Here is a 20,200-nt window from a genome sequence, read left to right as displayed (position 1 = left end):
CTAGAACCATCACCTTATTCTAGTTTTCCAGGTCTGGTTTGGTTTATTACAATAGCAACGATAAAAGTTGTTACTTATTGAACACTTACCATATGATGGCTACTGTGTTACTGTGATAAATGAATTATCTTTAGGTGATACAACAGTCCTATGAAGTGGGAGGGAAGGAATTTAGGGCTTAGGTAATGTGCCCTTGGCCACTCAGCTAGCAACAGAGCTGGGATTTGAATCCACGACAGCTTTTGGTCTTAGTATTCATATTCTAACCTATGTTATGTTTTCATTTTTGAATAGGTTTTCCTGCCAAGAACTGTTGTACAGGCCCATATCAGATCAATTCATTCCCCTGCTCTATAATGTTACTTTAGAGGGTCCTTATTTATTTCCAAATTTTAAGTCTTGCCTCTAGGTCTTCTATGATTTTGGCTAAATCTACTTTTTCATCCTTATACTTGTTTACAGTTGGTAAAGATTTACTGACTAGAATGAAACAAAAGATGCCTTCATAGCTAACACTGATGATTCTATAGTGAGGCTCATTCGGTGTCTACTGAAGTAGCACAGTGCCTGGCAATAAAAGAGTAAGGCGTCCTTCATGGTCAGGATTTAATAACACAGAACCCTGCCTTTAAATCAGAAAATTATTTTTAGGATTTTGCTCCATAGCTTAATGGGAAGAACACTGGGCACCTGCTTCAGTGCTGATTCCTGGTGCTTGAACAGTTTAGCACTACCTGGGGCCATTTAACTTTTGCAAATCCTAACCTCAACAGTAGAGGTTGCTTCTATCACCTTATTCCCATCATTCCTTCCTTAAGAGTAGCAACTTCTTAAATAGTCAGTGAGAACATAGCTTTAAGAAATAATAGTTGAGAAGGAACTAAGGCTATTGATAATATCTTAGAAATCTTTGTGTATACATCTGGGAAAAAAAAGTTGGAGGATCAAGTTCAAAAATAGTAAAGATATAAAGTGAAACATACCTTTAGCCTTATTTACCTGGTCATGGTGAAGAGTTGTTTTTTGTTTGTTTGTTTGTTTTTTGGCCATTGTTAATGAGCTGACTCTTTCCTGGAATGGTTAATTAAAAGGAATGAGCTCAGATGTGTGTCAACATTTCATTGTCCGTTTTTGGAAGGAAGAATGAATTAAAACAAGTGTTCATTTCCTAAGCCTCAGTCTCTCTAGGAATTTGTTGTTAAAAATCCAAGGAAAACCTTATTGGCAATGAACTTTATATCAGATTCAGCCAGTTCTATAATACAGCACAAGTCTGTTAATTACATGGAATGCTTCTCTGCTGGCTTCATTCCTTAAACTTGAAATTAATGCATTGTGGATAGAATGAAAAGCATCCTTATTTCCTGCCTGCCCAAAACCCCCTTTATAGGAAACATTCTAGAGGTCTGTAAGCCAGACAGTTTCAGAGAATTCAATTCATTGTGGTTGGATGCAGTCCTCCTCTCCTGTGCTGACATTAAGCAAACTGATTTCACCTGCCTGTATTTGCATAGTGTTTGTGGCTTCTTCCAGATTCCTTGATTATTAATTAGGGTTGAAGAGATTGAAAAGGGAGGAATCCTGGCAAATGTCTAATTTAAGTCAAGAGTTTAATCTGAGGGCAAATAACTCTGTCTTCTACCTTTGCTTTTCATTAGTTAATAACTTAACGATGAATGTGGGGTGGAGCGGGGGAAGGGTGAGGCGAGAGGAGGAGGAGGACCAGAACAATGACAGAAAAGACCATCTTTAAGAACTTATTTTGGGAAAGTAAACAAGGTCAACAGGACCATAAACTCTGACAGAACCAATGTCTACAAACGTGTTCAGAGTGATTCTCAGCCAATTAACTTGCACGTTACCACCTGTTGTCTCTTTGTTGCTCAAACATAGAGAAGCGTTTGCTACACTAGCACAGGCTGGGTATGTTTATTCACAGCTTCGGGTTTGGTTGGTGGTACTGTACTTTGTGGTGGGAAAATCTATGTTATGGTTTAATGCCAGACTTATACTGTTACCTAAATACTGGAAGCTTCTGCGGGACATATTAGAAGGTAGCACTATGCCATATATTAAAATATGGCAAGCCACTGTGTACTGGGAATTGAAAGGTGAGTAAGAATGAGTTCCTGTGTTCTAGAAGCTTGCAGGATAGGGATAAGGGTGGGGAGGACTAGATACGTAAACAAATAATTGTAATGCATTTTGTGAAGTGTTAGAATAGTGTGAGGCCCCCAATGCATAAAGATCAGAAAATACTTTCCAAGGAGGTGAAAATTAAGGGAGTCTTAAGGGTAAAACTTATCAGGGAAATTAGAGGCAAAGTGCATTCTAAGTAGCAGAGACAGCCTCTTTGAGTGGGTCTCTGTTATGAATTTCCAGTGGGTTATGGTTCATTCATAGGAGATGCACAGCTTGGGCCCTTTTTGTGAATTAATTAATTGAATCCTACTACAGGCTGGTTCTAGGCACTGGGGACACTGGGAACAACAACAACAAAAAGCCCTTTTGCTCAGGCAGCATGCATACCAGTATGTGGAGACTGCAGTCAAGTACGGTGTTTTGGATGGGATGAGCTACTGGAGTTGCTATTTTTCATAAAATGGGGCATTTGAGCAGAGGCCTGGAGGTAGGCTGGGAGCAAGTCTATCCCAAGGAGATGTGTTTCAGAAAGAGAAATGGGGAGTGCCAAGGCCCTCTGGAGGGGGGAGAGGGGAAGGGAATGGGGGAAAGAAAAGAAGGGCCAAGGACTGGGGAGAAGCTCAAAGGGTGTGCATGATGTAGGGGGCTGGAATCTGGGATCTAGATCTCTTGGTCCTTCCCGGAGCTGAAGTAGGTGGTGAGCTTCCATTGTCCTAGCTTCAGCTTTCTTTAGCTGACTGTTCTAGAAATGCTCACTTGCCAATCATGGCCTAACTCTGTTTCCTTTTACTGAGCACAGACTATGGGCCAGCCCCAAGATAGGCTCTGGGGGATGTAGCACTAAGACAGTCCTGTCCTTGAATTGCTCAGAGGGCAAGGGAGAAGAGCAGGTGCAAGCAGATACTGCAGGATATGTAGTGGCAAGCCTGAGGAAGGGGTGTTCCATTAAATATTACGTAAAGTCACCAGGAGCCTCAGGCTCAGCATTCAACAGGGAATATTAAGGCCTGATGTGCAGAGTGGGGGAGATAACAGGAGGGTTTTTTGTTTGTTTACCTGGCCTTCATATTCATATTCATCAAGAGCCCCAAATCTATACTTTTGATCTTCTCTCCTAATGAGATTTTACACACACTCAGAGATAAAATAACACAATAGAAAGAAAAAGATAGCTGGGTGCAGTGGCTTACCCCTGTAATCTCAGCACTTTGAAAGGCCAAGGTGGGTGGATCACCTGAGGTCAGAAGTTCAAGACCAGCCTGGCTAACATGGCGAAATCCCATCTCTACTAAAAATAAAAAAATTAGCAGGGCATGGTGATGCACATCTGTAATCCCAACTACTCGGGAGGCTGAGGCAGGAGAATTGCTCCAACCCAGGAGGCAGAGGTTGCAGCTTGCCCTTGGGAAGCCTAGAGTTGTGAGATTTCAGTTTCACTCTGCTGCATATTGGATATGGGACTTTGGTGGAAGTTGCTTTGTCATGCGTTCTGCCAAGCCTTAAGTTTCCTCATTGTAAAACAGGGATAGCAGTAGATACTTTTCAGGTTGGTTAAGGCAGAGACATTACAAATCAAAGTGCCCTTTCCTTCTCTTTCTCCTGCCCTCTCAGGACACCCCGTAAAGCTTATTTCATCTCTAATTTTGAACTGGTGGACACAAGTAGAAAGTGGTTGTTAGTACCTAAAGATTGGGAATATGTCCCTTTTGCCCCCTCTAAGTGGGTTAGCAATAGTAGATACTTCTTTCTTCTCTCTCCCTCTCGCCTTCCCTATGTTTTTGTTAAGAAACTTCTTTCAGCCAGAACTTACTTTTAAGTATATTTGATGAGAATTTGAATGATTTTTTTTTTTTTGGAGATGGAGTTTTACTTTTGTTGCCCAGGCTGGAGTGCAATGGTGTGATCTTGGCTCACTGCGACCTCCACCTACTGGATTCAAGTGATTCTTCTGCCTCAGCCTTTCAAGTAGCTGGGATTACATGCATGTGCCACATGCCCAGCTAATTTTGTATTTTTAGTAGAGATGGGGATTCACCATGTTATCCAGGCTGGTCTTGAACTCCTGACCTCGTGATCCACCTGCCTCGGCCTCCCAAAGTGCTAGGATAACAGGTGTGAGCCACTGTGCCCAGCCCTGGGAATTGGATTTATACAGAAATTCAATATAGGGAGACCATTACTGACATTTCAAGAAATTGACAGTAGAAATGTCTCCATTTGAAAGGTCCCCTAGTATACAACTTTTAAATTAATGTTTACTAGGCCACTTTCCTCAGAGCCACCTCCATAATTCTTACACATGCTGACCTCCCCTGACTTCCTCCCGGTCTCTGGACTCATCTGTGGAGGTGGGGGGCCAAGGAAGCTGCCTTTTATAACAAGCAATCCAAGATGTGTTTTGTACCCTTAAGTTTGATAACCACTACCTTCGTGACAGAAATCCAATTTATATAACTGTTATTGAGCACCTATGATGTGCTCTTCATCATATTCCTCACATAGGTAATAAGTCCTCAAAACTATGACCATAAGGTTGATAGTATTGAGATAGTTTACGTTTCGTAAAGCCTCACATTTAAAGTATACAATTCAGTGGTTTTTAGTAAGTTTCTAGCTACGCAATGATCACATGATCTAATTTATAACATTTTTCATCATTCCTGAAAGAAACATTGTATTCCTTCCTTAGTAGTCACTCCCCAAACATAGATTTATTATGCTCATTTTTGGAGATAGGAAAATGGAGTTTCTGGACATTTAAACAACATGCCTTCAACTCTAGAGTAAATGTGGAGCCAGCAGACAGAGTCCAACTTCCTTGCTTCCAGAACCCATGCTCTTTCCACTACCACCATGCTCCTTTCCAGGAACTCAAGCCAAATTAAATATTTACTTGGTGGGGAGAATAATTTGATGTTCTGGTTTTGTCCTTGTTCAGTAGTTGGAATAATAAATTTTCCCTTTCCGTTCCAACTGGCATAGATGGGTAAATAAATATCATCTAGTTTTAGATTTGTATACAATGCAGCCAGATTTTGAAAATTACAAGAGGAATTAGCATGGTAAAAAATTTAATAGTGGGAGGCTGAGAGTTAGAAGTATTTGGTCCTGCTTCTGGTTGGTCACTTACCACATACCTCATGGATGCTTGATTTCCTCTTCTGTGAAATGAGTAATTGTACCAAATCTTTTAGTTAGATATTAAACATTTACTGAACATGTATGGGTGATAACACTGGATGCTGGATATTCTGAGAAAATGACAACAGTTTTAATACCAGCTACACTTAATTGGGCAAAAATGGCATGCCAGGTGCTGTCTTAGCTGGTCATCCCATTTAATTCGAAGAGCAAACCTAATGGGTGGCTATGATAAATCTATGCTGTCTCTGTGGGGTTGGAGGCATGTTGCTGAAATTCCCATGAGGAAACAGGCACAAAAGGTTTGGATCATTTGTTCTAGATCACACACATCTGACAAGCTGAAGTCTGAAAGATCCAAAGCCCAGACCTTTGTCCCCACACTAGACTGCCTCTCTAGGTGAGCAGGAGTCGTTTTGCCCTCTGTGAGGGTCGCTGTGTTTGCAGTATGATGTGAAAGTAACTATTCAGTGACAGCACCAATATGGGTTTGACTCTGCTTACTTAGACCTGGGAAGGTATCTCAGACCAGCTCTCCTATTCCGTTTAAGGAATAGCAGATGATTGTATTTTCCCCTCGCCCAGTATTTATGCTGCCCTGCCCAAAAAAAGGAATTGTTTGTTGAGCAGTGCTAGACTGGGAGGGACCAGCACCTCTGCAACATATTTCTTAACTTCAGTTTATTCCTTTGTCCTCCTTGGTGTGTGCGTCCAAAGCCTTGGGCAAAACTGGAGATTTGGCTCATTCTCAGACAGGTGCTCCCATCAAGTCTTATAAAAAGGGGGAAAAAATCACTTTCTGAAGGACCCAACTTAGACTTAACGAGGCCAGTGTGTTGAGACTGGGAGCAGAGCATATAAAGGCACTGGGAGCTGCCATTGTCACAGCTGGATCTTTAATGTCACAGCCATTTCCTGAAAATGTATAGCTTTGTGAACGTCTTGTCACTTCCGAAGGCTTAAGAAATGCTGATTTCAAGGAGTTGCTGTCATTGGGAATGAACATTATTTCTGTGAATACGTGTTCTTTTTGAAGGATTTTTAAGTTACTATTTATTGAGCTCTTACTATATGCAAAAAATAAATGCTATACTTGTATTGAGCCTCACAAAAAGCAGTGAAGTAGCTGTTATCAACTGCATTTTGAGAACAGGGAAATGGAGGCAAATCTAACCTCTCCAAGGCCACCCTGCTGATAAGTGCCAAGATTTTTTTTAACTCCTATTTTATGTTTCTTTTATTTTTAACCCTAAAAATTTTAAGAAAATTTCTACCCAGCATTTATTTATTAAAATTATATTGTGCATCTGAGTCCAGAAAGCCATCATTCAGTCAAGATCTTAGTTAATAATTACTGTTGAGAGTCATGGCATGTGGTTCTGCAGCCTTTACAGGCAGGGGCTGTTACCATGGCATTCGATATGTGTGACAGGCGCCCTGGCTGTGAGAGCCTGAAAACCGATACAGTCAGGAGGACCTGGGAGTCATTTATGTAATCACATTAGCATCACATTTATTCCATAAAGGCTAACTGCTTTGACTCATGGCTTCAATTTCTACATTTAAACTCATCATTTTCAAGATTGATTGTATTTACATTTTCATCTTAAAAAATTCATTGCATCAGTATTTGGGTACTCCCCCTGCAGCAGTTTCAGAGATATATTTATAATTATTTTTAAACAATTTAAGTCAGCAAATATAATTTTCTTGAGACATCCATATGACAGAAACACTGTTAGCATTAGTAGCTTTTTGAAAGTCTAGCAATTGGCATGTCAGTAAGATTCTAGCACAAAGGTAGAGTAGAAATTTTAGGTTCACGGTATTTTATAGAATCTAACCCAGTTTCCTCTTTTTTTATGTGAGGGGAACTAAGCCCAGGGAGGAGGCTAAATGACTTGATCAGACTGTAGAGCTAGTTCCTTCAGAGCTGCAATCTCATATTATTAGTTACTTAGGTTTTGTGATGTTTCGATTTATAGTTTCTGTACTTAATGATTGTACTGAAAAAGGATTTATTTGAATAAAGGAATATACCAGAATCATATTTATGAAAACTGTCTCTTTGGATGTGATATAAACAAACATTTCTTGGGAAAAACATCCAAAACAGCCCCACAGTTAGTAGCGTATTTTGAAGTGTTGAAAACATCTTCATCTCAGAATGCAACACTGCAACTGTGTCTTAAACCCCAACAATTGTTTTCCATTAAGTTATTTTAAAATCATTTTTGGAACAAGTATTTCTCAGTCTCATTCTACAATACTACTCCATGCAAGTGCTATAGGGATTGCAAGACTGACTAAAACTGTCCCCCACAGGACTTTATAATCTTTTGGAGGAGATAAGACACAAGGGAAACTCCACGTCAGAGCCTCTCAAGCATCTTATGAGAAGATGATGCAGTTCATTTGGTTCTTAAGAGTTGTCACAGACCCTTGGGATGCTAATGGATTTCTAAATGGACCATATTTTTTTCTTTGTGAAAAGACTTAGAAACAGTTTAGGAAGGTGAGTGCCTGGCCCTGAGCATGTGGAATATAAACATTCTTAAAGCACCTATTTTATCATGTCACTCCCCAGTTAAAAATCCTTTTAACAGCTATTTATTTCTTGGCAAATATGCATTTATTCATTTACCCATTCAAAAAAATATTTACTAAGTGCCTACCACATGCACGAAAGCCAACTCCTCTCCCCAGCTTGAAAACCCTCCACAGTCTATATATTCCATTTACTTCAGCTTTATTTCCAAAAGTGCCCTTTATGAAGCTTGGTTTTCTGTTACCACATATAACTTTGTATCCTAATCATTGGCTTCAGGGCTTCTCTAGAATGTTAAATTTTTCAGGCAAGAAATGGTGTCCTTATCTTTGAACACCCCATTTCCAAGTATGCAGGCCAGTGTGTGGTGAGACCCTGTAAGTTGAGGCCAGGGGGACTAGAATGTAGGGTCCAAACGGGCAAGGATTTTTCTCTGTTACACCCACTCCTGTATCTCTAGGGTCTAGAACAGTACCTGGGCCAATGTGGGGCTTAATAAATATTTTCTTTGTAAATGTATACTAAGTGCCAGACTTTCTTTGTGAGTACTCTGAAATACCCTCACCCAAGCTTGCTTTCTCTTTTCCTGTTTAAATCCTACCTCAAAGGCAAGTCCAAGTTTCTCCCCTGCTGAACTTTGACAGCACCTTGGGCCTGTGCCAAGCATATTGAGTTCATACCAGAGTCTGTATTGCATTGTTCACTGTTGCTTCTTATTTTTTTATTCCTAATTTCTCTTTTCAACTAAAGGGTGAGTTTCTTAAGGGTATGTATGGGACCATATTTTATATAGCTTCTGACTCCTTTAGAAAGGACTTGATTGATTGCCTGAGACACTAATTAAACATGAGTCACTTAAGACTGGAAGATTAAGCATCTCAGGTTTTCCAGTTCCCCTTGTCCTTAATGGATAGATTCCCAGAGACCTAAGCATTTGTGTGGTGTTCGTGTACACACAAAACACTGAATAGTGAAGGCTTATATAAAGCGCCGCCCTCCAAGAATACATGTATAGCCACTAAATACCTCTTGTTTTTTTCCTTTCAAAGTGAAACAAAAATTGCCTTAATGGAGATCTGGGGAGTAGGGGGTGGAGGAATTTGGCATTGGAGAGTGAAAATAAGGGAGTGGAAATTTGGCACCATCTGCAAAGAGTTTGGGCAACCCGCTTTCCATTTCTGAGAGGTTACCATGTGCATTGTCATAAATGCTACTTTTAGTCAACTTACACTGGCTAACAGGGGACTCTTTCCAACATGTGGAACTGATTTATTTGACTTTTTTCCTCTTCTTTAAAAGTCAAAACAACAACAAAAACCCAATAACCCTTCAGAACCTTTATTGCATTTAGGGAAGTGTTTCTGTCTTGGTTTGCCTGCCTTTGTTTTCTAGGTTCACGTTTACCCACCCGTTCTCCTGGTTTTGAATGCTGCAACAGGAAATCAAGTGATCAAGACTAGAAACTCTTCTTGCTGAGATGATTGCTTTAGATTTTCCCTGCTAAATCAGAGTACAGGCTGTTCCTTTTTCCCCTGTAATTTCTTCTGAGGGTTGGAGTGGACCAAAACAGGCAGCCCTTTGTAAAGGTGACACTTGTCAGTAAATTGTGACTCTCCCACATGCTTTCTTACTATTCAAAGCTCATGTTGGCTTGTAGGGTGTTAAATGCCACCAGACTAAGGAATTCATAATTTAAGTTCTTTGGCAAACTTGAAGTATCCAAGTGTCTGTGAGTGTGTGTGTGTGTGTGTGTGTGTGTGTGTGTGTGTGTATGCCCGCATGTATGCACGCGCATATACATACCTAAGCTGAAAGAGGACAGGGAAGAAAAAATGGAAGGAGAGACTTGCTAATAGATTGTTGAGAGAAGGGGAACATTTTTTAGCCTAAGGAGAAAGGATATCTTCCTGTTTTTGCCAGCTGGTTGAGTACCCAACCAAAATAAAATAATGATCTGTATAATTTAATACCTAGATTAGTGGATACACAATACTTAATTTATGCTTTCCGTGTACAATGCACTGTGTTAAGGAATCATGGCATGTGCCAGTTGTCAAGGAATTTACAGTAAAGTTAAGACCTAGAAATAAAGTAAAATGTAAATAATAATGGTTTTTACTGAGTAGACAAATACAGATATTTTTCCTTTATATATTTTCAAGTGTTCTGTAATGGACATATTACTTTGATTGTGGCATAGACAATCTTTGCTGTAGAACTTTAGAAAACTGAGAAATTGCCATTGGTGAGAAGTTAAGAAAGAGGTATGGGGCTGGGAGTGGTGGCTCACGCCTGCAATCTCAGCACTTTGGGAGGCTGAGGTGGGTGGATCCCTTGAGCCCAGAAGTTTAAGACCAGCTAGACAATATGGAGACACCCTGCCTCTACCAAAAAAAAAAAAAAAAAAAAAAAATTAGCCAGGCATGCTGGCACGCTCCTGTAATTCCAGCTACTCAGGAAGCTGAGGCAAGAGGATCACTTGAGCCTAGGAGGTCAAAGCTACAGTGAGCCATGATCATGCCACTGCACTCCATCTGCCTAGGTGATAAAAAAGAAAACAGAATGAGGTGGGAGTTAAGTTGATAAATTTCTAAACAGGTATTTTTGCTCCCCCCATACCTCCAACTATCATAGAATAACTGTCATTAAGAGAATGTTATTATATTCTTAAAAGATTATAGTAAAATAGAATAATAGTAGATAACTATCATAATGGTGTGTGAAGTACATTTATAATATTTTTAGTGCACTCTATATGAATTCATCTTCTCATTTATGAGATAAATGAGTTATGTAAAGTACTTAATGCCTGACAGACAGTAAGAACTATATAAGCATTAGCTATTATCATTATTTATAGCAACATTTAAACAAAATAAGGAAGTCTGTTGAACTGGGACATGTGTACTTGTGGGTACAGTTTGATTTGCACAAGGTCACCTATTGTGTCACTGATTCATTTTGTTTTAAATTCCCAGTGTAAGCCTCTTCCTTTGCCACAGTTTTTAGTAACTAAGCATTTCCCTTTGTTATATAAGCTGGAATAGCCTGGTTTCTCACAAGTCACTGTGCCATTCAAGACATGGTTTTTATAATGAGCATCAAACATAAGCCCCTGAATTTATTTTCTCCTCGGAAAGCTCTTGAGGTGGTATAGAGTCTAGTTGTAACTTTGGATGTATGTTGCTTTTCTGAGTTTGACAACTCTGAAAAATGTTTGTCTTTCTCTGTTATATGTTCAATTTTAAGATTTGTGGGGGAAGAAAGGAAAATATATACATACTATAAATATATTATTTATGGCAAGCCCTGTTACTATTTTGGTCAAGTTATAGGTGTTACATAAATTTTCTCTATTAAACTCTAGTCTCTATTAAAGATGATCTTTGCATAAGGGATTACACATAAATTTAGGAGTAAGACAAGCTTTGTATTCAGACTTGACCATGTGCTTATTAATACTCAGCTTTGTCAAGTTAATCACTCAGAACCTCAATTCCCTCATCTGCAAAATGAGAACATAGTTATAAAGGGTTATTGTAAATATTAAATGAGATAATGTGTTGCGAACCACCTGAGTGCATTCCAGGCCCTTGGTGGGATACATGGGAACACTCTGATACATAGTACATTCACACACACACATACACAAAATTAGAATAATATTCATATCTTTAAGTCCTGCTTTACACATATTAACAATACATTTTTTGTAGATATGCTCTTAATAGCTGCACAATGTTTTTGATTGGATAAAGAGTCTTTTAATTGGTTTCCTATCGTTGGATACTTAGGTTATTTTCTATTTTTCTCTTTAGTAGTAACCTTTTCAGTACTCTTGGCAAACTATTTTCTTGAGCCACCTGTATCCAAAATGAACAAGTTCTGAGATTAAAAATTGACCAAAGTCCAGGCATGGTGGCTCATTCCTGTAATCCCAGCACTTTGGGAGGCCAAGGGGGAACATTGCCTGAGGCTAGAAGTTTGAGACCAATCTTAGCAACATAGTGAGATCCTGTCTCAAAAAAAAAAATTAGCCAGCAGTGGTGATGGACACCTGTAGTCTTAGCTACTTGGGAGGCTGAGGTGGGAGGATCATTTGAGCCCAGGAATTCAAAGCTGCAGTGAGCTAGGATCATGCCGCTGCTCTCTAGCCTGGGTAGCACAGTAAGACCCTGTCTCTGAAACAATAATAATTTTTAAAATGACCAAGATCTACAGCAACAGATTTTTGACCTCAGAATGCAGAATAATTGGCCTCATCAGAAAATGCCATTTTTCTTGGGCCTTCCCTGTGTTTAACAGTATTAGGTTAAATAGTCTGGCAAAAAATCAGATGATGTCTAATCTGGACAGGAGGGATCCCTTCAAACCTGGTAAAAGATTATTCATGAGGCATGCTTAAGGAAGAATACAGGCATGCACATTTTATTTCTTGAATCACTTAACTTGTCATTAATTCCCTTTTCAGTGATTTCTTTATTTTTATTTTATTTTTATTTTTAGTAGAGATGCGATTTCACCACATTGGCCAGGCTGGTCTTGAACTCCTGACTTCAAGTGATCTACCAGCCTCAGCTTCCCAAAGTGCTAGTATTATAGTCATGAGCCACCATACCTGGTGGTTTAAAAAATATATATTGTTTAAATAACAGCATTTTGTCTTTTAGTGGTTAGTGTTGGCCAACTTCTTGCGATAACTGTGGTGATCTATATTTTCCTCCCCTTTAACCACAATGCCTGGAATCATAGGAAGAGATCCAGAGCTGAATGAAGCTATTACTGAGCTGTCAGCCATGTGTGTGCTTGCCACAGAGACCCATAAATAGCAAGAGAATAAGCTTTTGAATAAAAACTCAGTCCACATTTTCTTAGCAAAGATCAGGGAGGGAGACCCACAGAATCTCATTAGGCTTGCAAAGGTATTTATTTCTTCGCTGTGGTATTCTGCTGTAGCATTCATTTCAATATCTAGTTAAAATTTGGCAGAGTTGTTGGTGGCATGAAGGTTGGGCCAACTGTCTGGACTGACCATCTTATTAAACACACCTGTAATTGTCCTTGTTCCAGCAAAATGGAATTCTGTTGCCATTTGTCAAGCAGGCTCAATTAATTTGGGAGATTTGGGAAGGGAGGAAACGATGGGTTGGGAGGGTGGGTCAGTGGATGGAAAGTTGGACGAACTAAGGTGCAGCCAGTATAAGGTGGGGAAAAGCAGGTTACCCATACACATACACCCACACGAACATCTGCATGTGCATGCTTGCGTGTGCATGCACACGCACACACACACACACACACACACACACACACACACACACACCCCGCAGGATTTTTGTCCTTTTTTTTTTTTTTTTTTTTCTTTTTGGAGTAGAGGTAGGGGGAACTGTATTCAGTTGTTATTATGTGAGTCTAATTTTTAACTTCATTTGTGTTGAGTCTGCTCTTTTGGGGAGGGAAGGGGAAGGCAGTGTTTAGGGAATTAAAGAAAGGAATGTGTAAAGAGATTTGATTTAATTATGTGACATACATTTAGAAGATCTAGGTTGGATGAAACTCTGTAAAGCTACTACCCCTTTTCTTGCTGAAAATTCAGGTTTGTACAGTACCGTTAGATGGGAAGCTGGAGAACTAAGCAATGTTATATATACTTAAAGTGTGAGGGAGCAATTAAGATGTAGCCTTGGGGAAGGCTCAGGAGACATGATCTGTGAATTGCTAGGTGACTCTTCAGTTAACAGAGCCCCAGTTTTATCTGGATTATGGATTGGGGTTTAGATTTTTCTTTGAGTTTTTATAATAGCCCAGTTAATAGAGTCTTGCCCTTCCTTTTTTAAAATGCCTAGTTCTAAAAATATACAAAAACATTTGAGTAGAGTATATTTTAGAGACTGCCTAGAATGTATGTTTAAAGTAAATTTATTGAAGTATAGCATACAGAAGAATGCACAATCTTAAGTGTACATCTTGATAAATTCTCACAAAAGTGAACACATACGGTAACCAGCAACCACATCAAGAAACAGAAAATTTCAGCATCCCAGAAGTCCCTTTTATGCCCTATTCTATTCATTCTCCCACAAAGAATAACCACTATCATGACTTTCAACAGGATAGTTTTGCTTGGTTTTGAACTTTGGAATTATACACGTTGTATGCTAGTATCTGGCATTGTTCACTCAGTATCTTGTTTGTAAGATACGTCTTGTTGATGCATGTTGCAAGTGTCTTTCATTCTCATCACTGAATATTCTGTTATGTGAAATCACCACAATTTAATTTTCTATTGCTGATAGGCATTTAGTATTCCAGGTAGGGGCTATTAGGAGTAGTTTTGCTGTGTGAACATTGTTATACTGTACTTATCTTTTGATGAACACACAACCGTGCTTCTGCAAGGTGTATATCTAGGATTGGAATTGCTGAGTCATAAATACGCATATAATTAACTTTAGAAGATACTGCCAGTTTTCCAAAGTGTATGCATTAATGAGAGAAAGGTCAGTTTTGTGTCTAAATCAGAGTGCTCAGTTGCCATGCACATAAGAATGAGACATTTTGTTATTGTTTTCTTTTAATTATGGAAAGAAATATAACAAAGAAGATTCTGTGAAATGTTTCTATTTAAAATAACATTTAAAAACTCACCTATTTTAATCTTTTCACTGTATACTAAAACATATTTTTAGTTTTAGTATTTGATGAAGAATTTTAAGAAGAAGAAAGTAATGGGAGTGGCTGGGCAGTATCTTTGGCTTCATTTCCAGGGATTTGCAAAGTGAAGAGAGTTAACTTCTGACTTCCTTCCAACTGTGTTCACATTAAGAGTTCAGATTTCTGGGATTCCTTTAGCCTTCCAGGGAGCTGGGTTAAGGGAAAGTGAGAACTTGGAATAGAAAGTAGAGTGTTCACCCTGCCTACCCATATCCTAACCCTGTTACTGTTAGTAAATCATCCAAAAGGACTGAAGGATCAGACCTGTCATGGTGGCTCTTCATTTTCTTTTCTTTTTTTTTTTTTGAGGCAAAGTCTGACTCTGTTACCCAGGCTGGAGTACAATGGTGCGATCTCAGGCTCACTGCAGCCTCTGCCTCCTAGGCTTAAGCGATTCTCCCACCCCTGCCTCCTGAGTAGCTGAGGCTATCTGTTGGAGCCATAACATCTGGCTAATTTTCATGTTTTTTCATATAGATGGTGTTTCACCATGTTGGACAGCCTGGTCTTGAATTCCTAAGCTCAAGTGATCCACCTGCCTCAGCCTCCCAAAGTCCTGGGATTACAGGCATGAGCCACTGCGCCCAGTGGCTTATCATTTTCATGTTTTAGGAAAATTTCCCTTTCCATTTTCTAATTCTTCTATTAACCAGGAAAATCTTTACCCTGAAGTCACAAAAACATCTGCTAGGTGTATCATTTTGAATTCCTGGCTCTCAAAAACAAAAGCTCCCAAAAGCCCATCTTCTGTTTCTTTTATAATTTTATGTAGCAATAGAAAGTAATAAAAAATAAAACCTTTGTCTGGGATTCTTTACCCCGGACAATATCTTGCTTAAAATACAATGGATAGAACCTCCCACCCACCATATGCTCATTTTTTTCCCCTACATGAGGTATTAGGATTCCTATACTATCCAGAAGAAGAAGGTGATATGAATGAATTTGTTTAATAGCTTTGCTAAATACAGCGCCTACATTTAACTCTAGACCTAGCTAGATTCAGGCCTCAATGCTTCAACTTTTTACCCATGATATATTTTGTACCTTTGGAAGTATAGTTTTTTAGTCTGTGAAATGTGGTTTCAGACCCCTGCTCTGCCTTCATATACAGTTGTTGTGAAGATTAAATGTAATAATTTATGTGAAGCTGTAAAGTATCAAACTACTAAGACTTTGGGAGCGGGACTTAGCAGGCCCTGTGTGTTAAGAAAGACGATTATTGTCCATTGATCTAGAGCATAGTGAAAATTCACCCTGTACTTTAAGATCTTGTGCACACACATAAGTCTGAACTTTTCTTCTTCTTTTTTTTTTTGAGACAGAGTTTTGCTCTTGTTGCCCAAGCTGGAGTGCAATGGCACGATCTTGGCTCACTGTAACCTCTGCCTCCTGAGTTTAAGCGATTCTCTTGCCTCTGCCTCCAGAGTAGCTGGGATTTTAGGCACGTGCCACTGCATCCAGCGAATTTTTTGTATTTTTAGTAGAAACGGGATTTTACCATGTTAGCCAGGCTGGTCTTGAACTCCTGACCTCGAGTGATCCGCCTGCCTTGGCCTTTCAAAGTGCTGGGATTAGGGGTGTGAGCCACCACACCCGGCCTAAGCCTGAACTTCTAACCTTGCACCAGATGTGGCTGATGGGTTAAGTCATGAGTTATTTGTCTAGGTTCTTCTGGCTTCCCATGGCATCTCACTAAAGTTCTTAAAGCTCTTCCCCATCCCACACTCCAACTTCTTGAGGAAGGAGAAAAGGCAAAAAACATAGTTTGCATCGGTGATAGCCCCAAACTATGACTTAACACATCCCCTTTCACTTCTGGGGTAGATATAGGGTTATAAAAAACAGAATCAACACTGCTCATATTTAAAACATCTTTCTTGCTTTTAAAATTTTCTTTTGCCCACCCACATTTATTAAATATAGAGAATATAAAAAGGCTTCTATCATAAAAATATCTATTAAGATAAAAATATTAGTAATCACTCCTGTTAAGGTAATAAATGAGTAAAATAGGGACCGAAACACAGGCGCTCAAACTCTTCCAGGCATATATTTCTTATTACTACTGAGGAATTCACCTTTATTTTAACAAAAAGGAGAAGTATCTGATCTGGCCCTTTATGGATGTTGGCTTGAGTAGGGTGGATCTGGAGTAGTATGCCTCCTTCCTCAGTCAGCTCTGGTGGGAGCATATGCCAAGATAGAACAGACACTGTATCAATTGGAATATCACTGCCAGAAAGGAAATAAGAAATTAACTGTGTTTATCAAGATCTGGAGTCACTACATGACTTATGTTATTTTTAATAAAAAAATATTATTGGTACTACTGAACAGTTTTTGAAAATCAAATTGTATAACAATAGAGAATATATTCTGGGGGCATGGGTGGTAATGACATTGACTAGGCCCCTAAGAGCATTATAATAGTGAGCTAAGATGTTCCCCAAAGATCTGGGAACATGGAGTTGTAATAACGGGGGTCTCTAGGTTCTTAATCCTGCTTGCAAAATGAGTATTTCAGGATTTAGCATCCTAATGCCCCCTGAGTGTAAAATACCTGTAGTGAGATCTAGAACAGAGCCCCATAATCAAATACATTGATTGAGGTCTACATCAAAATGTGTGAATATCACACTAAGGGGTTTAATAAGGACTATACATACACATCAGTTCAAGTTAGGATTTACTGCCAAATAAGTTCAGACATTTCATATTTTGCTAACAAATGTTTTATGTAAAACTTTTTATTTTCAGAACCTTTTGAATTTTGAAATCACACAGGGATTGTTGATCTATATTATGTTAAGGTGTTAGCTCCTTACCAGAGCGTATTTTAGTATATGTAAAGCAACCATATAGCAATTTTTTTTTTTTTTTTAAAAGACAGAGTCTCCCTCTGTTGCCCAGGCTGGAGTGCAGTGGTGTGACCTCGGCTCACTGCAACCTCCATCTCCTGGGTTCAAGCAATTCTCCCGTTTCAGTCTCCCAAGTAGCTGGGATTACAGGTGCCCACCACCATGCCCAGCTAATTGTTGTATTTTTAGTAGAGATGGTGTTTCATCATGTTGACCAGGCTGGTCTTGAACTCCTGACCTTGTGATCTGTCCACCTGGGCCTCCCAAAGTGCTGGTTTTACAGGCATGAGCCACCGTGCCTGGTTGCAAATTCTTATAAGACAATAGAGTTAGGAGCACCAGATCTGAAGTCACATTACCTGGTTTCGGATTCCAGCCTTGCCAAGTCATTTGGGGGTATGTTATTTAATCTCCCAAATGCTTAGTTTTTCATCTTTAAAGCTACAGTAATTTTGAAATGAAGACTAAATAAAATATACATGTGAGGCACAGTATTTGCATTGGCCTAGGCACTCAGTAAATATGCTTCAGTTTCTTCATCTATGTAGAGATAATAGTGTTATCTATATAGAGATAATGGTGTCATCTATATAGAGAAAATAGTGTTATCACAAAGATGTTTTATAATGGTTAAATAAATTTAATGTGCTTAGAATAGTGTCCACTCCATGGTAAGTATTCAGTAAATATTAGCCAATGTTAATATTATCATGAACATTACTAGAAACCTGTAATGAACTTTCCTATCACAGTAGAATCATTTTCAGAAGAGAAAATGACAATAAACATCTGTTGAATGAATGAGTGGCACATTGGAGAATGATGGGAGGCACCATGATGATTTGTAATTATAATTTTTCAGACTGTAATTTTATCCCAGTCCTTCTCAAGTTTATTTGCTTCCCTCCACTTTGCACTCCATCCCTTAGCCCCTCCAAAACTTCCCTCTAATCCCCAACAGCTTAATCTTCCATCATTTGGTCTGTTTAGATGTACAGCGCATGATGAACTTGGCTTCACTTGTCTTCTGTACCACACCATGCGTTATGTTAGGTGGGTTAGGCTGTCTAACACACAGCCAGGTGGGTTAGGCTGTCTGGGAAGCTGTCCCAGATGCAGACAAACCCTTGGCAGTAGGATGGAAAGGAAGAAGAAAATTTTGTCTGATATCTCCAGGTGTGACTCCTTACTCATCTGGAGAGTTCAGTGATGTCTTTAAAGCTTGAAGATAGGCCGGGCGCAGTGGCTCATACCTGTAATCCCAGCACTTTGGAAGGCTGAGGCGGATGGATCACCTGAGGCCGGTAGTTTAAGACCAGCCTGACCAACATAGAGAAACTCTATCTCTACTAAAAATACCAAATTAGCCAGGCGTGGTGGCACATGCCTATAATCCCAGCTACTATGGAGGCTGAGGCAGGAGAATCACTTGAACCCTGGAGGTAGACGTTGCAGTGAGCCAAGGCATTGCATTCCAGCCTGGCCAACAAGAGCGAAACTCCATCTCAAAAAGAGAGAAAAGAAAAGCTTGAAGATAAATGATGAAGTTGCTGCTCTTTTTTTTTTTCTCCTCTAACAGATACATAACTTGGATTCTCATTTGTTAGTTTGTTGTGTGTTAATCTTTTGTGATTACTCAGTAACAGTGCAGCTTGGTAAAGTCATAAGTCTGCAGAGACATTTTAAATAGAGTCAATGTATGGAGGAATAGGTGCCCGCTAGGGAGGATCCAGTGGAAGAATGTGTGTGCTTGTGTGCTGTAGTTTGGCCTAATGTCTTGGCATGGCTGTCATATTTCCTGGCATGTAAGAACTGGATCTTTTCTTAAGTCCACACATATTTGGCAAATCCTATTATGTTACTCTCCTGAGGGGGTGCTTGAGTAACCAAGGTGATAGATAATATTGGGTAGGTACTGGCTGAACAGGGATGTGAGAGAATATGGAAAGAATCCCTTTTAAAGAGCTTTATTGCATTAGATGTTAGTGTCTGTAAACAATTACAGCATTTGGGGAATGCAGGATTTAAATGAGAAACACAGCTTGGTCAGATTATACCAGTCGGATAAAATGGCATGGACTCCGGAAATCTATAATTAAATGTTTTTTGAAAATGAAAAATATAGTGTAACATCTGGTTTATTTCACTACAGAGGTGCCTGGGTGTTGCTTACATAAACGTGATTGACTTTGGCTGATACTTGGGTTTCTCTCTGTAAAACTGCTGCATTTTAATTAAATTTTTTTCTACTGAATTCTGTTTGTTGTAAACAATTATTCACATACTCATAGAAAATGATTTATTTAGAAAATCTAATGTTAGTTTTCTTTTCATTACAGCGGATATTCAACTCTTTTGTATACACTGAGAAAATCTCAAATGGAGAAAGTGAAGTGCAGCAGGTAAGAGGCTAGGACACTCAGTGTCTTTGTCTTGCTTTTAGATGTGGCTTCATCACTCTTTCCAAGCAGTCTCCACTTGAGGTTTCCTGTTCTTTCTCTCTGTATAATTTCACATGCATCGCATGCATAATGGCGACAACCTTACACTTTGGATCCTTAGAGGTGGTTAAAAAGTTATGTGCATGGTTTTCTGCTATCCATGCTATAATTTGGAACTATTTAATTCCTTTTTGTTTTAAAAATTCCTAAATGAGTCAACTATAAAAACATTGAAAATTATCTGATGTAGAAAATAAGGCTTTGGAATCAGACAGACCCCATGTCAATTTCAGGTTTTCCTCCTTACTTTGTGGCCACAGTAAGCAATTTAGCCTTCTTGAGCTGCAGTTTCT

At 39.2% G+C, this 20,200-nt stretch overlaps 1 protein-coding gene across 2 annotated transcripts in view; it reads left to right on the top strand.

The window, feature by feature from the left end:
- Positions 1-20,200, top strand: part of CACHD1 (cache domain containing 1) — a 228,469-nt gene that overhangs the window by 61,248 nt on the left and 147,021 nt on the right. For both annotated transcript variants that reach the window (XM_032296745.1, XM_032296744.1), the window contains exon 2: positions 19,746-19,808. In XM_032296745.1, coding sequence (XP_032152636.1) covers positions 19,746-19,808 — 63 coding nt within the window. The remainder of the gene's footprint in view (positions 1-19,745; positions 19,809-20,200) is intronic.

This window comes from Sapajus apella, unplaced genomic scaffold (assembly GCF_009761245.1).
Source record: "Sapajus apella isolate SASKATOON/1434 unplaced genomic scaffold, GSC_monkey_1.0 scaffold36, whole genome shotgun sequence".
Taxonomy (NCBI): Eukaryota; Metazoa; Chordata; class Mammalia; order Primates; family Cebidae; genus Sapajus; species Sapajus apella.
The sequence above is the reverse complement of the archived record's forward strand: the minus strand, read 5'-3'. Positions and strand labels throughout refer to the sequence as shown.